General features: G+C 44.9%; 1 protein-coding gene across 1 annotated transcript in view; it reads left to right on the top strand.

Moving 5' to 3' along the window:
* The first annotated feature begins 2,975 nt into the window (after positions 1-2,975).
* Positions 2,976-26,114, top strand: part of CORO2A (coronin 2A) — an 82,545-nt gene continuing 59,406 nt past the window's right edge. Inside the window, exon 1 of the mRNA XM_084835002.1 lies at positions 2,976-3,409. Within this exon, the coding sequence (XP_084691128.1) occupies positions 3,395-3,409 (15 nt within the window). The 5' untranslated portion in view covers positions 2,976-3,394. The remainder of the gene's footprint in view (positions 3,410-26,114) is intronic.

The following is a 26,114-nucleotide window of genomic DNA, read 5'->3' as shown; positions in this document are numbered from 1 at the left end:
AAATTTACATTTGAATACATGGGTCACGGATGATTCAGTTTAGGAATAGTGTGGATCAGTGCTGGCTCCAGGTGTTTGAGGGCCCTGGGGCAAGACACTCTCAGTGGGCCCCCCTCCCTCACTGAGTCTGCCTCCTCACCCCAGTGGCACCAGCTGCTGTTGCTTCTCAACCTCTTTCTACCACTTGCTTGCTGGACAGGCAGACAGCCAGTGAGCGAGTAGCCGTGGCATCCACCGCTCCTCCTTCTCACCACCACTGTTGTCTGGGGCAGAGCAAGAGGCAGGAAAATAAGCAGGTTGCACTGGTGGAGAGGAGGAGCAACTCCAGGGGGCTCTTGTCAGTGGGCCCCTGCTGGGGTGTGGGCCCTTGGCAGATGCCCAACCTTGTCTACCTTGATGCTGACTCTGGTGTAGATTACAAAATTAAAGGCAAAAAGGGCTTAATTTTATCCCTGGGATTGGGTGTGTGTGTGTGTGTGTGTGTGTGATATGGGGGAGAATCCTCTAGTCAGGCCAAACTAGCTCTCCCATGTTCCCCTTGATTCCCCTCAGTTACACAGAGGGAGACTGCCACTTGCCAACAACTCAGCTAAGTAGGGCAAGGGACGTGAATGGGAGACCTTTCCAGCTTTGGAGAGGATTCACTAGTGGGGAAGGCACTCCATCCTGTGTATAGGAGTGATGTTTTATGTGTGACAGGAGGGAAACCATGGAATGGAGATTCTAAGTCCTGGGGACCAGAGAAACTGGACTATTTAGACAGGTGCTGTACCCTCAGCCTGTCTTTACAGTGACCAACCAGTAATCGGTCTATTCCAGTTTCTTGACTCTGGGGATTTGTTAATGCAAAATTACCTTGAAATGATACTGGAGAACTTAAAAGACTGGGTTACATATGGTTGCACATCGCTTTATTTTGATTCACACTGAAAACCACTGGCTGTGTGCAGATGATCATATCCGGACTTATTAAACTGAGTTGTGCACAAGCCTTTTGTCTGTGTATACAGCCTTTCACTTTTCCTTTGCCTCAAGCCACAATTAAATCAGGAAGCCTCAAATTAACCATAGTTTCCCACTTTGTTTGAACTGGGAAACTATAGTTTACCAAGTTCACACTATAGTTTAATATCCTGGTTTGTCCTGAAGCTGTTAGCCATAGCTTCCCTTTTATGATGAAAGGGAAAACCATGGCTTATAAGCTGCTTCCTGGTTTAATTGTGACTAATTTGAAGGGACTCTGTGCATGAGAAAAGGCTTGTGTATATTTTGGCTTAAAATATACCTTCACATTGCTATGTGATATTCTGTGAGTTGCTATGTGAGATTCTGATAACATGGGTATTTTTTATTATAGTGGTAAAGTGATAATGAACACCTCGGAAGTTTGGTGGAGGACCTCTCAGGTGAGTTTAATACAGATACCCAGAGGGCGCAATCCTATCGGGATAGGCGGCCGCCTCCAAACTTGGAGGCGACTGCCTATCCAATGCAGGGCAGGAGAAGCATGGAGGGGATTGTCCCCTCTGCGCTTCAGCCACCCTGCATTCATGGCTAGACAGCTGATTTCGGCTGTCTAGCCGTGGGAAGGCAAAGCGGGGGGGGCGGGGGCGGACGCCGGCCGACACATTGGAAGCATTGGACAAGCACTTCTACCTTCCCCCGGTTTCACCACTCCACGCTCCTCTTCCGAGTGTGGAGTGGAGGGCCGTTCCGCACTGCCTATGAGGCAGCGCGGGAGGGGGTGGAGGTCAGTTCTCAGGGAACCAACCTATCCTGTGGCTGTCTAGCCGCTGACTAGTGGCCATAGGATTGCGCCCTAAATAGTTATTGCTCAAATATAGTAGTCAAGGTCATATATTTAGTCAAATAAACACCTGCAGTTTTGTTTTGGTTTTGCATGTGTTTAAATTGTGGGTTACTTTCCAAGCATTTAGGGCCCTCGTAGAGAGCACATACATTACATAACCAAACTACGTCAGGGTAAGGTCTCTCAAGTAGTGTTTCTCAGCTTACTGCCAAGCAGTAATGAGGTTCTGGATGTGAGGTAAAATGTGAGATAAAATGGTCATCCATATACACTGTAAAGTGTAAGTGGTGATGAGGTATACTAGTCACAGCTAAATACCTGATTTTGTGGGCCTAGAAATTCAAAATTTTACCTGAAAATGTGAATATTGGAGCTGCATGCACTGGCAGCAAATTAAAGAATCATAAATAGGGATGTACATCAAATTCTGCCTCCCTTCCTTTGTGTGCCACCCTTGGGAGTCCTGAACCAAATCAGTCCCCTTTGGACTGTTTCTGGTACTTCCTGAGGTGAAGTGGGAAGTAACATGGCTTTGGCTACCATATTCAAGGTGTGAAGAATCTTAATTTCATTTTAAAGCACGTTTCTAGCTCTTATGGTTGTGCAATGCCCTGAAAAAACAGAATCCAGAAGGCTCATGACTGGGTAAGATTTAGGGGTTGAGGCTTCAGTGGTTGCTCGCTAGCCCTACCCATAAGTAGCAAAACTTGATGAATTTACGCTGAATATGTTTTTTTAAAGGCGAAATAAGTCATGTGAAGCATTTAAAATAAAACAAAAAACAACCCCAGAAAACACGATACAAAATACCGCACTTGTGTTTCCCTTGCACAATTCATACAGGTTGCAGAATTCAGAGTTTCTGCAGAATTTTATCTAATTTCATGTAGCGCAGAATCCCCACAGCCCTGGTCTTCTTGATACATTACACAACACCCTGATTTTCCATGGGAGCCTGCAGGGTCTGTATTTCTCTCCACAGGCCTCCGCCCATCCCTCATCAACAATGCAATCGTCTTCCCAGGCAGGAGTGCCTGATCGGGCTTGCAGGACTCCAAGGGCGGCACACAAAGGAAAGGAGAGAGGAATCTTTGGCCTTTCGTCCTTTTCTTCTTATGGCTCCACCCACCCACCTCCCTCCCTCCAGCTCCAAGCTCGCGTGTGTACTCTGCAGTGACTTTGCAAGCGAGCGTGCGCCTTGCTTTGGGAGCGTGCTTGCTGCAAGCAGGCGGATTTTTAACGTTATGGTGCACTTTTGATTTTTATTTTACACGGAGCGAGTGACAAGCATAGAAGCTGTTCTTCCCTGGATCTGGGATTTATTTATTTATTTATTTATTTAAGCTTCTTACAATTTTTGCTTGCAAAGCTAGTCATGATTAATGAATGAACGTGATTCCATGATCGCGCAGCAGCACCTGTAAGGGGATAGGCTACCTAGGCAGTCTCCAATACGGGAAGAAAAGCGGAGGAGGAGGAAGTAGTGTGTTGCAGTCGGGATCTGAAATCTTTGCTGCGGAGAGAAACGACCGAGACCTGGGCGGCTTCCCCTGCCCTTGACGCTGCACCAAAAATCCAGGCTGCATGACCATCACAAAGGTAGGCTACAAGGAGGGACTAAAATGATGCACCTGCTCTTGTGAGCAGCATCGCAGAAAGAATCAGGTGCTAGGCTTCCTGCAAGCGGCAGTCAAGATCGGACAGTATCGCTTTTGCATCTCGATTATAAGCCTGAATGTCGTCGCTTTGTTGTTTTAAATCTGCAAAAGTCTTGCAAATATCCCTGTATGTTCCGGAGAATATGCGAGAGGCGGATCCCGACCCCATATCATTCTCGATCTGAGGAGCGGGGCGGGGCGAGGCGAAACATCATCTTCATCATGAAAAATTCCCGTTGCTTATATTTGCATAAATTTGACAGCTATATACATTATATCCATCAAATAACTGTCGTTTCTCCACCCTTGTTTTTATACGTCTGGTGGGTTCGGTCAGTGGCAGGCACGCATGTCTGCTCAGTGCAGAAGAGACCCATAGCTGAACCCCACCCACCCCAGCCTTTGTAGAAATAGGGGGCGCAATCCACCAGGAAGTGCCCTGTGCAAGAAAATGTTTTTCGTCCTGGAAAAGAATTGCACAGTTTCCATTATGATCATATTGGAGGACTTGATCTGGACCCTGCATTATTCTAGATATGAGGAGAGTGGAAACAAACAGTTGCTTGGATAGAACAATATTCTTCAGATGGGCTTAGGGCTGCCAACTTTTGATTCTAGGCCCAGGAAACAGAGCTTGGGTGGGGTAGGGCCAGATCAGAGGATCAGGGCAGAGCCTGGAAAGATCTGGGGCACTGGGATAGAGCCAACAGGGAATCCGCTGGGTCAGGGTGGGCCTGGCAGATCTTGGAGTTCACTGTTTTTTCGGATATCAGTGATCAGACCTGTGAATAGCCACTTGCCTGGGCACCTGTGGCAAGTAAGAATCTCCTCCAAGTGACCAACCATCAAAAACCTTTGCCATTTGTTGGAAGAGAGTTGGTTCACCTTTTCATTCTGGCTGTTAGTGTGCCAAATATTTCTAACATAGGTGGCTGTGGGCAAGTAGCTTTTATGGTCTTTAGCTTCCTAGGATGTAATAATTCTTACCTTGCATAGCATGTTTTTAATGTTTGGGTTGGTAATATACTGGCTGATCGGCAGCCCTAGGTGGATTAGTTCAGTGGCAATGACTGCTTAGTATATGTGAGGCCCATAGCCAATACTCACTCCCACCTTAAATTCCTTCCTTAAAAGCACAATCCTGTGCAAATAACCCAAAGTGGCTTACATGGTCCTCCTCTCCATTTTATCCTCACAACAATCTTGTGAGGTAGGTTAGGCAGTCAGTGACTGGCCCAAAGTCCTAGTCCAACACTCTAACCACTGCACCCCGCTGGCTTGAATTTTGTAAGAACACATTAGGAAGTGGAGTACAAAGACCAACTGGTCATAGGATGTGCTGTGTGGACTGCGCCTCCTCTTGCAAATATCAGCAATGGCTTCTATTTTTTAGCTTTTAGCCTCTGGGGTGTAGTGTGGAACTTTTCTGTTCACTGATTAGGCAGAAGGTTTCCTCTAAATGGGATTTCAAGTTCTTCCCTTAGCTCAAATCATCAGGTGGTTAATTAAGAAGTAACACTGAGTTGTCCTTTGGAGAGTTAAAGTATGCTCACTAGGGAGAAACACTGGAACGTGAAGCGTGTGTGGGCAGGTATCTGTGGCACTCCATAGAAATAAAGATGACAGTGTTAAGGGCAGGCCTAGGCCATCCCAAGATCTAGACAGAGGGAATGGATCAGTGGCAGTTGGCGCCCATTGGGGCTGGTGGGGTGGAGCCAAGGGGTTGAACCAACCCATTTCACATACAGGCACACTGAGGCCAGTAGGCAAGTCACTTGACAGAGATCATGATTGCCAGAGAGAGAGTTTGGGTCTGATCTGCACAACAGCCATGCAGAGCTTTGAGGTCACATTACTCAGCTTCACAACAGGAACCCATTTCAAAGGGGAAATCAAGGTCAGTTAACCCTAAAGTCATGACTGAAAAGCAGAGTAGGTGGGAGGATAAATCCGCACAGTGACACACAGAACCAGTCTTTTTAATCCACAACAGCCAGCAAGCCATACCATAGAAGGGGAAGTGGGGGCACGGGACCTTCTATATTGTGCTGCGAAGCATGGGGTGTGGTGGGGAGTAATGATGATATAACAGTAATGATAACACAACAACAATAGCAATTTTCTCAGTTCAACACGGAAACCATTCTTAATCCCTAGCAGCCAGCAAGCCCCAGAAAGGGGAAACTGGGGCACATGAACTTCTAGGTCATGCCTGCAAAGGAGAGCAAACACACACACACACACACACACAGAGATGTGAGGGGAACCAAAAACAGAATTGGCAGCAAGCAACCACAAGCTGATTTTTCAAAAGGAAAGACAATAACCGTTGCCAGCCAAAGCAACCAACCACCAATGGATTTTTACAAGAAAAAAAGCCTTTCCCAAACAATCACAACACATTTTTGAAAATAGCAACCAAAGAAGAAAAATGGAGGAAAATAAGTTTGAAAAACAGTCAAAATTGGAACCAAGTGTACCTACCTTTTAGGTTTGGATTGAACTGATGAGGTGGGGTGCCTGGGTCTGCTGCACTGCTACAGGCAGCAGTAATTAAATACACATATACATTTTTTTAAACACACACACACACACACACACACTTACACACACACACACACTTTCTCTCTCCTGGATTGGGTGTAGTCAGACAGAAACATTCAGCATTTTGCTCAGTCAGTGTGCAGCTGCTTTACTCATCACTGTCAGAAAAACGTGCTCAGTACTCTCTAGGGAGTGGACAGGAAATGGCCACTGATTACCTCCTCCACTGAGCATGCCTGGAGCAAATAGGTTCACAGACCTGGTTTGCATGATCACTGCTGCCCACTGAGGCTAATGCCGCTGCTCACTGTGGCTTGTTTAAGCCACAGTGAGCTGTGGTATTTGAATATTTAAGCTGTGGTTTGTCATGTCGTCCAAACGTGGGACCATGGGTTATGCGAGAGTTAAAGAACTCTTGCATAACCTATGGTCTGTTGTTGGGTTATGCGAGGATTGTTTAGCCCTCACATAACCCACCATCCCTGGGTTCAGATGACATGAGAAGCTGAGGCTGCAGCTTGCGTATTCAAAATGGCCGCCGGAACATGGTGCCGGAACACGCCACGGTGGGCTGTTTGATTGTGTGAGCCAGCCCACAGTGATTGTCTGGTGGTGTCCTACTAATTTCTTATCCCCTCATATGCAACCTTACCTGGGGAGGGGAAGGGGATTTATAACCATCAAGGCAGGTTACCATCAGCCAAAGCTCTTGCTGTCTACTGCCTGTTCTTGCTGCACATTTCTCTGCTGTGCCATTTCCAACTTGGTTAGGACTCAAATAGAGGATGTGCAAAGCTCCTCTTGCAAAGAAGCTCTCCTTTGTGTATCCGCTAATCAGGAGAGAGAGGGAGAGATTGGAACTGGAGATGAGTAAGTGGGGGGGGGGAGTGTGTGCATGTTTTGTTCTGGCTGGGCTAGGCATTTGATTCGATCAGCAGGGATGAACATCAGTGGGGCTCCACCCTCCCTGCCCTCAATAACTCCAGCCCTAGTGGCCTCCTAGTGGCAGGAGCTGTTGGGATCTATGATCAGCTGCTCTTGTAAGCCACTGAACTGCAGATGGCAGTACTCTCAGGCTGACTTTGCCCGCTCAGGGTGGCCATTGGAGCCTCATGGACAGGGAGGAGTATACAAGGGCTTTCCTGTTCCAGTTGAGCCTTGCTTGAGCAATGAGGTCTTTCTGAGCTCTGGTGTGTTCTTGTATCCTTGGCTGTTCTTTGGTCTTGTCTTCTGGCTTGCCTGGTTGCTGTGGCTCTTGATTGTCCTTAGGTCTCAACTTGCTCTTTGGTCATGGCTCCTGGTTCACCCCAGACTGCCCATGGCCCAGCCCCAACTCTGAAATCAGCTGCCACAGACAGAAGTGCAGCAGGCAGAGATGTCTGCCCTTTTGCCCAGGGAGAGGCAGAAGGCCAGGGTCTAGTTCGTATAGCGGGCCTGGCCGATCCAGAGGCTTCATACTGCTTGCCAGTTGGAGGAGTCGATGTTGCACACCTCTGTTTCTGACTGTGCTTGAAGAAAGGTGTGCTCACGCACTTGTGTTGGCGCTGTAGGAATACACAGTCCTAGGTAGTTCCAAAGCTTAGGACCCAGCCCATGATGTTCCTGGTTCAAGATTTGCAGTCCAGCCTTGAAGTTAAGTGAAGATCCATGCAAATCTCTGCTTTGAGAAGTGCATGGTTATCTTCTAGCATGAAGCATGTCAGGAGGGTCAAGCAAGCCAAACTTGTGGTTAGGTTTATTCTATTTTAGTCCACAAAGGACTCCCACTGAATTTAGGATCTAGCCCCTGATGAATAGCTGTAATGTGAAGTTAATGAAAGGTAAAATTATACTGTGATAAGTTCGTGCTTTGGGGTGTAAAAAGATCACTCTGCCAGTGGACAAGGGCTGGTTGGGAGCTTTTCATCTTGCAGCTGTAATTAAGACAGGAGAACGAAAGAGATACCATGATCCTATATTGATTTACTGAATCCTGGCTGGTGTGACATCTTAATTGGTTTAGTATCCTTGGCTATGCAGAGAGCTGGTTCTTCCAACTGCTATCAGATATATGCTTTACAAGGCTGATTTTATTTTGGGATGCTTTAAAAAAATATTAAATGTGTCTTTGGGTTGTTCTAGGTGATGCTCTGTTGGCTTGGGATAAATGCCCACTCCAGTAGTTGTCAACCTTGATCCTACAGCTACACATAGTCATGACAGCATGTCGCTTGGTGTGTGCCAACTTATCTAAAGCAGCAGTACAGGCAAGTGAAGTCTGTCTACCCTGGATATAATATGAGCTGCTTTATACAGAGTCAGCTCAACACTGTCCACTATGACTAGTGGCAGATCTCAAGTAGGAATCTTTCCTAGCTAGGATACCTGGAGAAGCCAAGGACTGGAGTGGGGACATAAAGCATTTTCTTTTCATTGATCACTGGTCAATGGTCCTTCCCCTGCTTTGCTGTCCATCAGTCATAATGCCTCTCTTAAGGCATAGTTACGAGCAGCAAGAGCTTTAAGCTATATAATGCTGGTAGTTTTTGTTTGTTTTGTATTTTTGGCCCCGTCCCCTTTGCCTTTGGTTCTGTCTGCCACTGGAATGTGGCCCCCAAGAGCGTCTTCAAAATTAAATTTGGCACCCTGGCTAAAATGGGTCGTCCCCCCTGCACTAACTGAAAGCACTTCCACTTGTGCAAGTTGGGGAACCCAATTTTTTGTCAATTCCTTTGTCTCCCCAAAGCTGATCCTGAGGGTTGGGGTACCCTCTGGATCACAGTGGGATATGGCATGGAAGGGGATTGGAAACATCAGGTGCTTCACCTTTCACAAGTGGAATTTCTTTCCACTAGCAGAGCAGTGGGAAACCCGTGACTATCAATATGTTAGATTCCAACTCACATCAGCTTCACCTTGCCAGGGTGGTCTGTTCATATGATACTGATACTGCACCAGCTGCATTGCTTGCCAGTGTGTTTCCAACCCCACTTTAAAGTGCTGGTATTCACCTCTAAAGCCTTAAATGCTTTGGGCCCAAGTTACTTGAAGGACTGCTTTCTCCCGTACCAGTCTGCCCAAACTTTGAGATCATCAAAAGAGGCCCTTCTCCTTGCCAACCACCAAGGGTGGTTAGGCTGATGAGTACAAGGGAGAGGGCCTTCAGTGGTGGCCGTGCACCTCTGGAATCAGCTTTCCATCAGGGGTTTGTCAGGCCCCTTCTTTGCAGGTCTTCAGAAAGGCTCTGAAGACCCACCTGTTTTCATTGGCCTTCCCCTAATTTGTGGACTGCAGGCTTTATTGGTGCAATCTGGTTTTATTGTGTTTAATTGTATATTTATTTATTGCCTACTTGTATACTTTTGTGGGTTTTTTTATCTTGTACACTGCCTTAAGAGGGTTCTACCCTTAAAGATGGTCTAATGATAATTTTGAAAGAATTAATGAAGGGACTTGGAGCCAAAGGACATGTGGAGAGCTATGGGTTTCCTACCCTTGGACTGTTACAAAGTCACTATTGAATACAACTCCTAGTGCAGTTCAAGTGTTCAAGGGCAGAATCCATGATTGTGTCTTGAAGCCCTTAACACACATTCTCTCAATAATTCTTACCATAACCTTGTAGGCCTGTATCCTTACCTTTGGACTGCAAAGGGCTGGGGTGGGAGAACCGAGGCTGAGAAAATACTGTGGTTGTAGCTCAGGTCCTTGATATATAAACAAAGGATTTCCCATTTCATAAATGGGAAATCCCTCATTGCTGGACTACACTAGCTCATTGCTGGACTGCTAGCTCTAAGCTCTGCTGGCTCTGTGGCAGAGAAAGGGGGAAAATGCCAGGTTGCTAATCTGATTGAAAATTCATTGCTGACAAGGTTGCAACTTTTGCTAGTTCTTCAGATCAGGAACATCTCCTCCTTGGGCCTGGTTTGGTGGCAAAGGTGAGAACCGCTGCACTGCCTCATTTTTCTTGGTGGCTGTGCCACAGAGCTGTGGAAGAGCAGGAGTTCAGGCTCTTCTTGGTCAGCACTGACGTGCTCTCCCTCCATTGGGAGAGTCGAGGCAGATCAAGGTGTGAGGCCAGAAGGAGCAATAACCAGGAAATAATCTGCTTTAAAAGGGCTTTTCTACACGAGGCTGTTAATTGCTGTATGTTCTTTTAATTTCATTGCAAAACTGAGATCTGAGCTCTATACAAAGAGCTTTTCCTTTCCTGCTTTTCCACTACATAACCTCTAGATGGTGCTGAGCTATAGCGGAATAGCGCAAATACACAAGTAGGAAAAAACCCTTCCTTTTGCTTTCAGAAATAATACTCAATCCCCCCCCCCCCCCCAGGAAAGAGCTCTTAAAAACCAGAAGCAAAACTGGAGGATCACGTCATCATCTAAAGAACCCATAAACAACCATAAGTAAGGAATCACTAGTGCACAATAAATGTCTCATGCTCAAAATCTCTGCTTACTTTCCCTGAAGAACTTCTATTGATCTTGTTAATGGATTGAATTCCATGTCTGCGTTAATAAATCAATCCATTTATTTAAAAGAATGTCCTGTCCTGTCCTGCTGATGATAAGTGATCTAGCTTCAAGTGAAACGGGACCTTTCCAATTACTCACCCCATCCTCAGCAAAAGATTGCACCCCTAACAGCAGCCAAGTCTGGCTTCCACTGATCTAATTGTGGTCCTTCCAGACAGATAACTCCCATCTGCAGGGGAAGAAAGTGAGGCAGGAATTAGATTTGGACATTGCCTGTATGATAAGTGTATGCTGATGTTCCTTTTTTCTTGTTGTTAGAGGATGCTGTAGAAGGATAGAATTGAAAGAAAACATTGTAGTTGGACTTTTTGTGGCTTCTCTACAGAAATAAAGCTGTTGTTGTGGGTTGTTCTAGGTCAGAGGAGACTGACTGGTGGCCTGTCATGTGTACACCCCACCCCCATTCAGAGTGTAGGAGAGGGTGACAGGAGGATGGAAGGGAAGATGACAAGGAGTTGCTTCTTCTCCTCTGAAGCTCATCGGAAGAAAGGGATGAAGCACTTCCACCATTGCACTTTTCTTCCTTGCATTCTGAGAGTCAGAATGACATCAACACTTAGGATGCTCTGGCACCTTAGCGTCTTATACCCCCACCATTCATTTTAATGCATCTTTTTTTGGCAATGCAAATGGCAGACCTGGGCCTCCACAATCTGGATTGGGAATGCAGCAGGGGGTAGAGGGTTTTAAAAAAAACATTTACCCTCAGGATACCAATCCGGGTTGGGTCCCCCATGCTTACTTTTGAGTAAGAAAAAAAGATGTCTCTGTTGGATATGTTTTTAATATAATGTTTAATTTGACCCGGAGTTTGCTTGTTTTCCTCTTCTCTTCTCATTCCTTTTTCCTTTTGTGTTATGGCTTTTTCATTGTAAGCCTGAGGGCAAGGACTGTCCTGTTTTTATTGATTGCATGTAAGCTACTCCAGCAGCATGTTTGGCTGAAGAGCTGGGTAAAAATGCTTTAAATAAACAGGTTCAGAGAGTTGTAAGGAGTCTGTGGATCACATAGTGTCCTTCACAGAAATGGGCTGCTTCATGCTGACACCCCTAATGGATTAGGATCAAGCCAGCCAGCCAGTTTATACAGGATAAATGGCAGCGAGCAGATTAAAAGTCTTGTCTTGATGATAGCTTCCTTTATTAGTGGGAAGAGAAAGCCGCTGTTGTGGTTTAAATATATAAAAGATTAAAATCCACAATAAAAACAATGTCAAGAGATAAAACAGCTAAAATCAACAAAGGGCAAGAGTTCCTGAACACAGCATAGATATCTATCCCACCCTGTTGTCCAGGGGTGGGAAATGGGGGGCTGTCCAGATGTTGGTGGTCTGCAACTCCCATCAGCCCTAGTCAGCATAGTTAGTGGTCAGGGTTGCACATCATCTGCAATCTGACAACATCTGGAAAGCCACACGTTCCCCATCCTTGCTCTAGTCTGTTGATCGTGGTCTGATACCAAAGTCACTATTTTATTTAAACTATTTTGGCTTCAAATTGGACGGGGTATAAAGAAAGTTGATAACTTTAGAGTGGTGCTGCTTGTTTGGTAAAGATAATTCCCATAGCTGCCTTCAGCAGAACTGATAGTTATCCATCTCTAGTCATTACTTCTCCACTGAGAATGGCCAGAACTGTGGATGACGTGTACCTTGCACATTTTGCAAGAAAATACCCTCTGGTGATTCAGCTATTGATCATTCACTGCTTTGTTTCTGGCTTGTTTTCTGTTACTAGGATTCTTTCCTGCTGCATCATCTCTCTTTCTCCTTTTAGTATTTCACATGAATTTGAGCATAGATTGAGAAAGGAGCTGATTGCACACATTAAATATGTCTTGCAAATCTTATGGTAGGAAATCTTATGTATGATTCCACAAATGACCAAGGTGTTACATGGGATCAGAGATACACATGCATGGTCCATATCCTGTTGGAGACCTAGAAATGTCTGTGTAGCTGCTGCTGAGAGGAACAAGGACATACTGTACCTGTGAATACATGGCTGAACAGAGATTTAATTGCAGCCCCCCTATATTTCAGCGGAGCTTGTGCAGGTGGTTTTCCTGCTGGATTCTAACCCCCACACCTTGTTGAAGAAACTTCTATTAATAAATGTGAAGGACTGAGATTTACAATTAGAAGGATATTTGTAGCAAAACCAGTGCAACCCAGTAGCTCTGTGCCCACCATGGGAAGTTACCAAGTGGTAATCCCTGTTCACCCACTGGCAACCATTAGACCAGCGATTTCCAAATGTGTGCCGGAGCTCACAAAAGAACTGCTGATGTGCCACAGAAGAGAAATAAAACAATTCATGGTACAATCCTATATAAACCTACTCAGAAGTAAGTTCCATTGAATTCAGTGGGGCTTATTCCTAGGTAAAGTACAGGATTACAGTCTAAAGGAGCATTCCCCAAACTGATGCCCTCAATTGTTTTGGACTTCAACTCCAATCAGCCCTTGCCAACATGGCCAGTCGTCAAGAATGCTGGGACTTATTGTCCAGAACATCTAGAGGACACCAGCTTGGGGAAGTCTGCTTTAAAGGGTCCAAATTCCCCACTCACAGAGGAGGTTGCCTGCTTGTCTCTTTCCAATCAGCTGATAATCCTTCCTCTCCTCTGCATCAGGTGTGCTTGGAGCATCCAGTCACTCCCAAGTCAGAGATGCAGCAGGGGACGTTTCCTATTGCTTCTCTGCATGCTCAGAACAGTGTTTCATGCAGAAACATAGGTAATGGGCCCTGAGGGTAGATAATTCTTACTTTTACACCTTATAAAAATAAGTATTTTTGGGTGTAAGAGTGAAGTGTGCCTCCAATTTAATTCAGGGGGGAAATATTGCCCCCTATTTAAATTTAGGCGAATGCTGCAATAGAACTTTGAAGTTTCTGCAAGATGAGGGACTCACACAACTTAAATTTGTATGCTGTGCAGAAGGAAATGCTCATCCTCATCTGGATTGTGCTGTTACACTGGATGCCTCCCACCACAATCATCAGTCCTTCTAATAGTAAAATCAGATCATTGACTATATATCAGTTTAGAAGGGAAACAATACTTGAAAAAGTATTGTTTCTTCTTACTTGAGGACTTGCTAAGTACACAGATGTGTATGTGTTTGTAAATTAAAAATAAAAAGAACCCAAACACCTGGACAAGGACCTGTGAGCTTCCTGGAATGTTGAAGGTCTCCATTGATGGGGAAAAATATAAATTGAATCGGGTTGGGAGGATAGGGGAATGATCTGCTCAAACCCCTGATCGGTTATACTAAGTATCCTGAAAGTAGGGATTAGAGCTGGGGAGAAAAGAGGTAAAGAACAAACTCTTTCTGCAGTGCTGATATCACTATGAAGATGGCCAGGGAAACAGCATCCAATTGTCTGGGCAACCATTGTGTAAAACAAAACCACAGAATGTATTAGGCTGGGCAAAACGTTTTTCATAATTGATACCGTATCTCCTGTGTCTGACACACACACACACACACACACACAATTAAGAACATCAGGCACAGAAAAGTAGAAAAAGACAATATGTGGTTGCCTTGTTCACATGCAGCCCTCAGACACATGGGATCAGGTCACAGAAAAACAGTTCTCACTTCACTGTAATTGTATATGAAGGACACCTGTGTGAAAATCATGAAGGAAAGCAGTAGGAGATGGTCAGTTAGGAACTATACTTTTCTAAGCTGCTTCAGGCAAATTGAAGAAAAACTGTGACAAGCTTGCTTTGTTTTCCATAAAGTATGTGTTACTGAAGCTGAATTAAGGAAACACATGCAAGCCAACCTGAGTTATTTGGCACTTCGTAGCCCAACCACAAAAGCATCCTTTTTTCTTTATTCCCCTCCTAAAACTACTGTCCCTCTGTGAACTCTGAAGAGTACTACAAGTTTCCTGGTCCAGGTTTTCTAAGATCCCTGAGCAGGGATAGCATTACTCTTAGGGGCTGGCATATTTTGTTGTAACATTTTGTTGCAGGTCTCCACTTGTGCACATCATAACGCAGATGCAGTTTCACAACCATTTTGTGCCTGCAGTAAAGTAAAGATAGGGGTGTCTTTAGACACTTCGCCCTGCTCCTTCACAGAATTTCACTGGGGGTCCAGACAACATTGCCTTCCATTTGTAACCCTCCTGTGCTTTCCCATCACTTCTTCTGTCTTTTTTCTAACTACCATCACCCCCCCAAAAATAGAAGTTAAAGTGTGAAAGATGGAATAGCTGCACAATGTCTTTTGACTGGTAGTGCTAGGAGACATCTGTCTGACAGCACCCTCCATCTAGCAATAGAATCCATACATCGAAACTAGTTTGACACTCCCAGTTATCTGTTTGGATTGGGCCAATCATCTTTAAGACAATATGTCTGCTCACAGATAGAATTGCAAAGAATGTATTCCACTGAGATATTTAACATATAATCTGTTTACTAGCACTCTCAGACATATTTCCTAAAATTGTTGCTTTCAAGTTTTATGGCTGTTGGATTCCAAACTTTACTGTTGAACCCAGTTCATCTCTGCCTTTAGAGTATCACTTTGCTGTTCCCCTGCTATATTTTGACTATGATGGCTATATCAACTTCCTCCAATAATCCAGAAAGTGACTGCCAAGAAGTAAAAGCTTCATAAGCTGGAGTTTGCCCTATCACTGAAACTAAAAGTACATGATTACGTGTGGAGAAAACTGATAAGGAGTAATATTTTCTTGTGTCCAAGTAACAGAGAATGAAGTGAAATGAAGCATTGTCTCAAAAGAAAGTAGACAGAAGGATTTGGATTTTTTAAATTTATCTTTTGTCCTAGTGATCCTTTATATATTGCTTTGGAAGTCAGGAGTCTGGTAAGCAAGAAAGATGGGCTTACTCAGAAAAGAATTTGTAGGAGACATTCAGATGCTCTTGTTCTGAGATTTGGCTTTATTTGTATGTCGTATTCACAAAGTTAAAACATTAAGCTCAAATTTTTAGGTAGCTCAAGGACATACTTGTTTACAAAGGTAGTGGTCGGGATTGTTTTCATCCTCTTGGCTACCACACTAGGTCATACTTTGGTTCTACCTTGGCCTAGTTTTCCCCAGGGCAGTAAACCTGTGTGTGGGCTACACTACTTCAGTCTACAGGTGGGGCTCACGTGGCTGAATTCTCGTCTATGATAAAAATTCTTTCCATTTAGCACACTGGTTGTGAGAGTGGGGTTCTAAGTTTAGCTTTCTATGTGTGGGGAATGTTTTTATATAGAGGAGGATTCAATCGTGTGAGAACTAGGCCTTTACTGAATCCTTTCCTCTTGCCTTCCCTTGTTCACTCCATTGTCCCGTCACCTCTTTCCAAAACACTGCTGCCAAAATAATTCACTAGTCTTTTTGTTCTGGCACCTGATGCAGATCCCTTCACTGACTTCCCTTTCCCTTCTGCATCCAACATAAACTCCACATCCTTAGCTTCAAAATACTAGAATTTACTAAAAGGCAACAAAATGCCTGGAATTCCTTTCCACACTACTTATGTGGTGCCATCTCTCTCCCCCCATCTTCAAATCACCCTTCAAAACTCATTTTCCATATAGCCTCTAGGGCCGATCATAGGAAGCGTCTTAAACTGAATCAGACTGTTGGTCCATCTTGCTCAGTATGATCTACACACTGACTGACAGCAGGCAGTAGTCTCCGGCAAGAGTCTTTCTGAGACCTACCTGAAGATACCAGGGTTGAACCTGGGCCCGTCTCCATTCACAAGAAGTGCTCTGCCTCTGAACCTTCCCCTCTGGTTCAGCCCTCCCCACCAGCTGACCTGAAGCCTCAGTACACGTAACTGCACCTGCTGTATGTATCCACTCCCATCCCTTCTTGGCCCCATTGCTGCCTCCCCCACTGTCAAAAGATTTGATGTAAGCTCCTTGGGGGAAGGACGTGTCTTTTTTCTTTTCTTTTTGGCTGATCTTACTCTGCACAGCAGCACCTTCATCGATGAAGCTATAACGATGATAACCAACCATCAATACCACTGTTTCTGCCTATTTGATGTATCAGTTTCTTAACCTGCTTTCCTCCCTTCCTTTTGGAGAGCAGAGTCTGGCAAAAAAGGCAGTGGGTTCTGGGATGTGCTGACTTCTGTTGGCTGTGTGTATAATGCAGTTAGGTATAGGTAAGTGGAGACTCAGGGACCAGATTTGGCCTTGAAAGGCTCCCTCTGATCCCAGGGACCACTCCCTCATATTCAGTCATTTCCCCCTAAGCTAAGACAGGCCAAAGGGCTCTTTAAACCTTCCTCCCCCAGTGTGAGCAGCCTCTGAGAAGTCTCCCTTTATGCTCCTCAGTTGCTCACTCCTGTGTATCATTTTATAAACCGAGACACAGGCTAATGGTAGTGAGTAGATTTCAGGCTGGGAGAGAGGGGGTTAAAGAGGAATGAGTGACAGAGAGATACCTTGTTGTCCTTCAGTTCTCACTCAGTTCAAAATATAGCTACTAGAAGAATATATTTGCCAACTTAGTAGTTGCCCTGCATCAAGTCACAGTTTCACCAATGAGTGTTAAGGGAAGCAGAGGGTGCAGCCAGTTGCTGTTCAGCCATGAAACTCCTTGGATGGTTTTGGGCAAGACGCTTTTCCTCAGCATAACCCGCCCCATAGGGTTGTTATGAAGGTTATCCCATTTTATCCTCACTTGTACCACCTTGAGCTCCTTAGATAAAATAAATTCAATGACTGACTATTTGCTGCTCTTTAATCGTGCCCCAAATCTGCTGCCTAAGGGGATTGATTCACTCGGCCCTTGAAGAAGCAGTACTGCTGGAGAGAGCTGGGAGGAGAGTGATGCGTTAAAGAGCTTTTCTGACTGATAAGTGCTGTCTGGCCTGGGCAAAGGTGTAGTGATAGCGGAGCTGTTTTGCTTCTATTGCTCTCCCTGCTGCAAACTCCCCCCACCCCACCCCACCCCATTATTCAGGTTGCTTTGGAAAGACTTCAAGTTGTTTATTTCTCTGGGTTCTTTGATAACCTTCTTCCCCCCACCCACCAAGCCTAAGAAGCAAATTAGATTAAAAAAAGAAGAAGCAGTATATGCTCTTAATTGACAAAGATTCTCTGTTAGCTCTGTGAAGCAAAACTTACTTGGTTCATAGATTAAGGGTCAGTATAGCCAGAGGCGAGTCTATTGCAGGCAATGTATAAAAGAGGCACAAGTCCTCACCACTTAATTGTTTGAAACGTCCCACTAGCAGACTTTTATTTTTGTATATGGCATGTTGTTTCTTTAGGATTATGGCAGATCGCATGGAATTCACAAGGACAGCAAAATGAAACTATTCATACCAACCCAATATTCACAGTGCAGGTAGGCTTTTGAGTTACAACAAGGATGGCCAGCTGGCAACTGACAGTTGCATCCCAGGCTCTCAGCACCTCTCAGCTGGGTGGCATCTTCCACACTGTTGATAGCCTGGGCCCTGCTGCTTGCGTCGACAGAACTACATGTTGCATCATTGTACTTCCTCCAGTAACAGAGGCAGCCTATGTACACCATTTGCTGGGGAACTCGGGCAGGAGGGTGCTCTTGCACTCGTGTCCTTCTTGTGGTTTCCTGGTCAACAGCTGGTTGGTCACTGTGTGAACAGAATGCTGGATTAGATGGAGCCTTGGTCTGATCCAGCATGGCTCTTCTTACGTTCTTATTCTTGAGCATGGCTGACCCTTGGTCCTCCCAAGGCTGGGGGCGGGGGCACTCGTTTTACTAACCTCTAGAACCCATCTCTGTTTCTTCATTGGGGGTAGTAGTGCTTGTAAACTGGGAGGAAAGTGTAGAAGGGGTACTGGCCTGGTCAGAAGCAGTTCTACTCGAAGGCTTCCCTTTCAGTGCTAAAGTGTGGAATTCCCCAGAAATTTATTATGCCCTCTCCTTCAGTGCAAGAGGCTGGAACCTGCCAGATGTATTGCCCAGGTGTGTGTGTACACGTGCATGTATAGCTGTCTTCATACAAATGAACGTGTGCAGAGGTAATGGGTCTCTCTTTGCAGATCCAGTTGATTCAAGGTTGGTTCAGATGTAATGCCAAACTATGGTTTGATGCGATGTGAATGAGCCTTTGGGCATTTCTACACCAGCCTAAAATCCTGCATTTAAAATGGGACTTTCTGCTTCCGTTTTAAATGCAGGATCACCACCGACTCCCTTTACATGTGCTTCCTTTTTCCCTTCCCCCTCCCCACCCCCCTCATCTGAATCTTCCATTATCTGTCATCTCATGCCTCTTCTTGCTGCTTTAACTCTTTTGATGGAGGAAACTGATCTATTTAAAAATGGAACAAAGGGCATTTAGTGCAGGAGGGTCACCACTGCGCCATGTAAATTTCCGTGAAGGAGCAATCTCAATCGCAGGATAAAAGCCCTGTGTGAAGGAGCCCTTAAAGTATCCTTGGGACTGCATACTGCACTTCTATTTATTTCCTGGTGTTACAGATCTGGTGGGGGGATGGGGATTCCCTAGTGGTGGATCCCTTTGGTATAAAGGTTCCCCCCAAAAGAATTACTGATCGGTTGGCACCAGTCAGGTTGAACCTCCTGACACACCCTAGTCTGTCCAGCTGCTTGAGGAGTTCAAGGCCCTTCAGTTCAGCTCCAGAAAAAAATAAAAAGAAAGGCACTTTGGATTTTTTTGCTCAAAGCCCAGAAACACAACTTAACAAAAACCTTGTGAAAATGCTTGGAATGCAAGACCTGCAGTCGTGCAGGGCTGCATGTAGAGAAGGTTTTAGTGAGAAATTCCCTTTTAAAACACAGCCAAATATAAAAAGGACTTTGGGAGGAAAGGAAAGAGGGAAGAACAAGGGAAGGCAACAATCTCACACATAGAATTCAAAATAAAAAACCCAGTCTAACATAGCTAGTTACATGTTACCTACTTTAGTAGAATCTTAGGTTTCAGAGCATAAGCAGGAGTTGGACTCGAAGGTCTCCAACCCTACTATTCTATGATTCCTTAGAGAGAAGAGGTTCTAAACATCTTGTTAGATGTTGTTAGGAAGACCCAGAGAGCAAAGCCCCATATTTATGGGAATCTGAGATCAGTGAAAGCCAGCCTGTTGTGAATATTGTTTTGTTCAATAGTGCTGTGCCCTCAATTTCTGATGTTATGCGTCTAGCCAGCAAATCAGAAAACCCTAAACTTGGATCTCAAAAGAGCAGGTAAGTTTGAACCAGGAGGACTACTTAAAAAAAAGAGTTTAGCCTGCAGATATATATTGGAGAACAAAAGATAAAATCTGGCCTATTCAGGCTTCCCACCATGGTGCCAATTTAGCAGATAACTAGGGAGGTTTGTTGTGCTTTATTAGAACATAAGGTTTTGTCACACCTAGTATGAAGCAAACTTGGTTACCCTGGCTTAGTCTGAACCAACAATGTGTAGCTTGTATTTGCCCTCCAAACCAGCATCAGAAACCAGGATTCAGTCCTGGTTTGCAATAGCAGCCACAGTTTGTCAGTTTAGAGCAATGGTTCTCAACCTTCCTAATGCCGCGACCCTTTAATACAGTTCCTCATGTTGTGCTGACCCCCAACCATAAAATTATTTTCGTTGCTACTTCATAGTGGCAAAATTATTTTTGTTGCTACTTCATACTTCTGAAGTGGCTCCGGACTCCACCCGCTCTCCAGAGGCGCCCAGGGAGAAAGCGGATCCGGCAGCCGGGCGCTGGAAAGGCACCTCCCCGCCTGCAAGAAGCCCTGCTCGGGCTGCATGCATGCAGCCAGCAGCCGGCTCCGCACGTGGGGCGAGAAGAGAAAGCCCGGCTTGTGCGGAGAGCAGCTCCTGTTCTCAGCCAGCGCGGGATGGCGCTGTCGCTCGCGGGCACTACGTGCCGCGACCCCACACCCCTGAGGCTCGCGGGAAAAGCCGCGCTCTTCAAGCGCCTCGTCCTTCACTCGAGGGCCTCGTGGCATTTCCCATAGGCACGCGCGCTTGGCAGAAGATCTGATGCCGCCGCCCCCGGCCCTTCTCTTCCTTCCGCTCGGCCTGGACTCGGTCCAGAAAGAGGCTAACGCGGTAGATGCCGCCACCGGTTGCTCTTCTTGCTGCCAGCGCCTCCTTTGCCGGCTGGGCGGGCCAGAGGCTCGGTTCCTCAATTGCAGGCCCTCCCCTCTTCTCTTGCTATTACCTCATCGCCCAAGTCCCGCTGCTGGGGAGGGAATGCCTGAGCAGGGCCTGGTGTTTCTAAGCAACTGGTGCCCATACACCAACAACAGCCGACCCCACTTGCGCTGCATCATTAGAACTTTGCCAGACTTAAAAATAAAATCGGAAATACGTGTTTTCCGATGGTCTTAGGCGACCCCTGTGAAAGGGTCGTTCCACCCCCAAAGGGGTCGCGACCCACAGGTTGAGAACCGCTGGTTTAGAGATAATGGCATACTATAGTTTGCCTCAAATCAAGGTGTGTAAGGGATGGAGGGACTACATCAGCCCAAGCATCCTTCAAGGTTCATTCACAGAGTACCAAACCATGGTTTGACAAATGTGTGAACCAGCACTTGCTAATATTTAATGATTTGGTAGCCTGAAAACATGGAAGTTAAACAGTGTCATAACTTTCATTGGGCTGTTGGAAACCTTGCATGGCTATGCTAACTTCACTTAACTCGCTCCACCTTTATACCAGAATATTAAAGAATGCCTAGCCCTTTAGAATTTATGTGGGAGGTTTCTAATGAAAAGTACACTCTGGCCCTGGTTCAGCAAAATTGTTACAGATCAGAAAGGTAATTGCACTGTAATGCATATTGTTTGGTTTATGGCGTGATAGCTCTGAGAACATATGGTGTTCTTTTTAAAAGTTTGCTTTGAGAGCTGAACTGTAAAGATAAACAATGCATTCACTCATGAGAGCTCATGGGATTTGTCCACTTCAGATACAGTGAGAGCATTACTCTCCTCGGGGATGAATGCTTAGTCCAGCCTGTGGCTGACTCCTTAGCAACTCTGATAAACAAAGATGATTTCAGACAACTTGTGGTCAGTTCTCAAGATGTTCTGCTTGCCTTTCCACCCCTAGTTTTGCTATTTGAGATAAAACAGCCTATCAGCAAATTAAAGCCCTCTTTAAAATGAAGTAGAAACCCATTAATATTGCTCTTTTTGTACTTCCTGACGAAGGCCAGGCCAGCCAAGGTTCTATCAAGACTCCTGTAAAGTTAATGGAAGTCATTCTGATGTCTCCCTGTGCAATACCTGATTGTCACACCCTGAGGCGAATACCTTATATTGTTTGGCTCCCTTGTTCCTGTGCAGACTAGACTGGATAGGTTTTGTTTCTTTTGGAGATGAGTGAGCACTTGAGGCTAGTTCACACAGGCCAGTATATCACAATTATTCTACAGTCGATGACTGGCAGATGAGCATGTGTACCAACACTATTGAAAAGCATTCGACGTTCTGTTGTAAACCATCCTGAGAAGTGTTGTCATTGGCGGCATATAAATGTCATAAAATAAATGAATAAAGTTTTGTCTGTGATATTGAGTCTTTGATGCCCTTTTGTTCTAGGTACTTGCATTAAAATTTTATAATACTCAATTTACTTTCATTAACTTTCAGTACAATTATGTTTCTAACAGAGTAGGTCACCTGCATTCAGTGCTGTATATTTTGCATTTCTTTGTCGCCCCTATCATGCCTGTTGTACCTTTAGGCCTCCTAACCAAAAATATTCTGGATATGGACCTGTTGCAGACGGATGAACACAGGGTGCAAAGTTGTATGTGGCATCTGGCTCACTGTGGGTGGGGACACCTGAAGAACAGAAATGGAAACTAGCATGTGGTTTCCAGAATAATCCGTTTCGAGCAGCAAAACCTCTGAGATAATTACACATCTTCTGTGTCTTGAACACCAATTGCAATGAGCCTCCGGATTTGAACATTTGCGAGAATGGATCATCAGCTCTTTCTTTTCATTTGTCTTTGAGCTCAAAACACTTCTTAAACTGGTTTCTAACTGGGCTGTCAACTGATTTAGAGACTCTTTATTCAACCATCTGCCTTTTAACCAATGGATTGAAATAAATTTGTATATTACCAAAGTCTCAATATAGATCTCCTTTAAAAAAAAGGGGGGGGGGAATGTGAGATAATATACAACTTCATTGACAAAAGCTTCTCACTGATTGCCATCTTTAATATTTTCCCTTTTTGTGTCCTGTTGAAATAACACACCAGGATCAAAGTAGCTTCAAAATAAATAAGTAGTGCTTAATTTGCAGCCCTCATGATAAAAAATTGCCCTAATTGATTAAATTTGATATTGATCAAGCAAAGCTTGATTATTTTCATTGAATTATTTATTTATTTTTAAACAAAGAGGGGCTGCAAGCTTTACAGCACAATCTTATGCATGACTACTCCAAAGTGAGTCCCATTCAGTTCAGTGGGTCTTGCTCTTAGATAAGTGGGTGACCAACTTACCTGGGAGTAAGCCCCATTGAATACAGTTTGACATACTTCTGAGTAGACATATATAGGAGGAAAGGTTCCTCCTGTGCAAGCACTGGGTCGTTACTGACCCCTAGAAGGATGCCTATGCTGGCATTTTCATGGCAGACTATAGTGGGGTGGTTTGCTATTGCCTTTCCCAGTCGTGACTCCTTTTCCCCCAGCAAGCTGGGTACTCATTTTACTGACCTCAGAAGGATGGAGGGCCGAGTCGAGCTGAGCCAGTTACCCGAGACCCAGCTTCCACTGGGATCGAACTCAGGGCATGGGGAGAGTTTCGGTTGCAATACCACTACCACTCTGTGCCACACGAGGCCCTAGACATATATAGGACTGCAATGTTAATCAGTTTAGGATGCAATCCTATGCATGTTTAGACAGAAAAAAGTCCCACAACTCCCAGCATTCTCTAGCCAGCTTATCTTGCTGGGGAATGCTGGGAGTTGTAGGATTTTTTTCTGCCTAAACAGGCCTGGGATTGTGCCCTTAGGTGCCAAACTAGGCATTTCATGCCAGATACATGTTGCTTTTCTCATATGTATGTGTATATGTATATGTTAATCTAAAGCAGTCTTGTTAGTCTGTGGGACTGATTGGCTGAACGACAGGGGGGAGGGGCTGCTTAAATCTTTCTCCTGGAGCCAGTTTTCCACTAAAAATTGCACCCCTGTGGCTTTTTCTCCTGTGAGGGGAAAAAACCAGGCCCCATGGATGCAAAAGCAACTGCGGGAGATTTTGAGTGGGAAAACACGGAGAAAAAAGGAGAAAGGGCTCCTCATCTTCATCATGCTTCTGCTCAGACTTGTGCACACCATGGCTGGAAAAGAAACAAAAGCAATAACAGGGAATATCACATGCAAATGGCAAGTAATGTCTAGTTTGGCCCTAACCTCTCCAGTGTCAGCTACAGTGAATGATTGCTCATCTTCAAATGGCTTTGCAATGGGCAACAAGCCCAGGCTAGAGCAAGTCGGATGATGGTTCTTTTTAATTTAATGATGTGATCATGCCCATAACGAGCTCTGCCATGATCAGACACAATTAAGCAGGAGGAAGAGAGGCAGAGTGTTTGTAGTGATGATGCACACTACTTTCTTCTTTGGGATGCAGATTGGTTTGCAGTAATAGCCTATATTCAGTAGTTGCTCAAAAACTGTGCCCTGAGGGGACAAATGAGACATTTCATGCCAGATGCATGTTGCTTTTCTCATATGCTTATTTCCTTATGCTTATTGTTCTTTATGCTTTATGACTTTGATGCTCCTGCTGTACCATGCCAGTTCAGGAGGAGTCTTCTGAATGCAGATTATTAAGATTCCCATTCTACTTCTTAAGACTTGCTCATACATGCGTATATATCACCTGATCACTTGTTGCATGCGCGTAGTTATCACCTGATCACTTGTTGTACCTGTGAGTGAATATCACAAAGTTTAATTGCCAGATATAAAGGTTTCATTCACCTTGCCCCATCTCAAGTGCAGTGCATTTCAAAGGATTCAGTTGTGTGTTGAGTAAACTGAGTGAGGTACACTCATCTGTGCACAAGACTTTGGTCCCTGCATCCTTTCTCCCAACTTTCTTTTAGCGAAAGGATCTTGGGAGATCACTTTAATCTGTCACCGCCAAAGATGATATTTATTTGATACTTATTGAGCTTTTAATTATTTGCATTGAGGAATACATCTCTCCCACTCTGGCCAGCTTGACATCCATCTTTCTCTTGTGTTTTGCATTAATATGGTGCTATTCTCACTCCACCCTCAGTCTCTTTTTTTTACAATTGGTATTCAGTCTGTATGTTTCTAAGGGGAGATCAGATAGCTGGCACATATAGGGATGACACTCTTCATCTAGCTGCTGACTTACCAAATACGCATTCTGAAGCTGGATGAACCAATTTGACCAAAGGGACATTTGCTTCACTTCTGTGTGCTTGCAATATAGGAAAAGTGGCTATTGTTGATCTGCAAGATGGCCAATGTCAGACAGTTATTCTCAGATATTTATCCAAATCTGAAATGTTAAAGAAATGACTAATGAATTGGAACCATTGCAGTTTTTCTCTCCAAGGAAGTGACTTTTAAAGAAGATATTTTCAGCTAAAGATGAGCAAGGCTTTAGAACACAGAGGAATGCATGTTGCAATTGGGAAGAATTTAGCTAGCATTTAAATAACAATGTTACATGCGCCCCACTTCTGGGCAGTGAAACGTTCCAGGGCCAGCATTACAGGACCCAGTTTCCTTTGTGTGAGAGAACACTGGAGACTGGGAGTCATATTGTAATATTTGTCTAATTTTAACTGTATAAGCAAAGCATAGTGGGGACAAGTACACTCCTATAAGCAGATGGCACTGCAGCTAAACCTGTGCAAGGTCTCCCAAAGAGAGCAACTGCACCGCAAGGATGTTTCATCCAGTATGAGTCTCCTCCTGTGTCTGATTCTCTTTCCATCCAAATTGCTTTTCTTTCCTACCCACCCATACACCTGCAGAGTGCTGGTCTTGGACCCAGACCCCTGTGGGTAGATTGCCTATTCAGGGAAAACATCTTCTAACAAGGAGTTTCCATTAAGGGGAAGTAAAGCCTATCAGACCGGACTGTTAGCAAGCCATCAGCCTATCAAGGGATAGCCTTCCAGCATCTGTTAGCATATAGTAGCTAAAGCCCCACTGAGTTTCTCCTTATGTTACAACTGCAACAGTCTCAGCAATGGATGGGAGGACAAAGAGGCAAGTTCATCCCTCCCCTCTTACCCATTGCCAAACCACCAAGGCCCCCGAGGAAGCAAGTTATACTCCTGACCCTAAAACTGAATTCGGGATAGCTTCAGGGTAGCTTCGGAAAGACATCGCCTTCTTCCCTACAACTCTGGCCCTGCCTTCAGGAAGGGAAGGAGGGACAGGGACATTATTCTACCAACCAATGTGGTGTAGTGGTTAGAGTGTCAGACTAGGAGTCAGGAGGCCCAGGTTCAAATCCCACTCAGCCATTAAGCTGAATGGGTGACTTTAGGCCAGTCACCGTCTCTCAGCCTGCCTTGCAGGATTGCTGTGAGGATAAATGGAAGGGGAGAATTTGT

Source organism: Heloderma suspectum, chromosome 2 (assembly GCF_057233095.1).
Source record: "Heloderma suspectum isolate Gila_16-S chromosome 2, 16-S_ref, whole genome shotgun sequence".
Lineage (NCBI taxonomy): Eukaryota > Metazoa > Chordata > Lepidosauria > Squamata > Helodermatidae > Heloderma > Heloderma suspectum.
The sequence above is the reverse complement of the archived record's forward strand: the minus strand, read 5'-3'. Positions and strand labels throughout refer to the sequence as shown.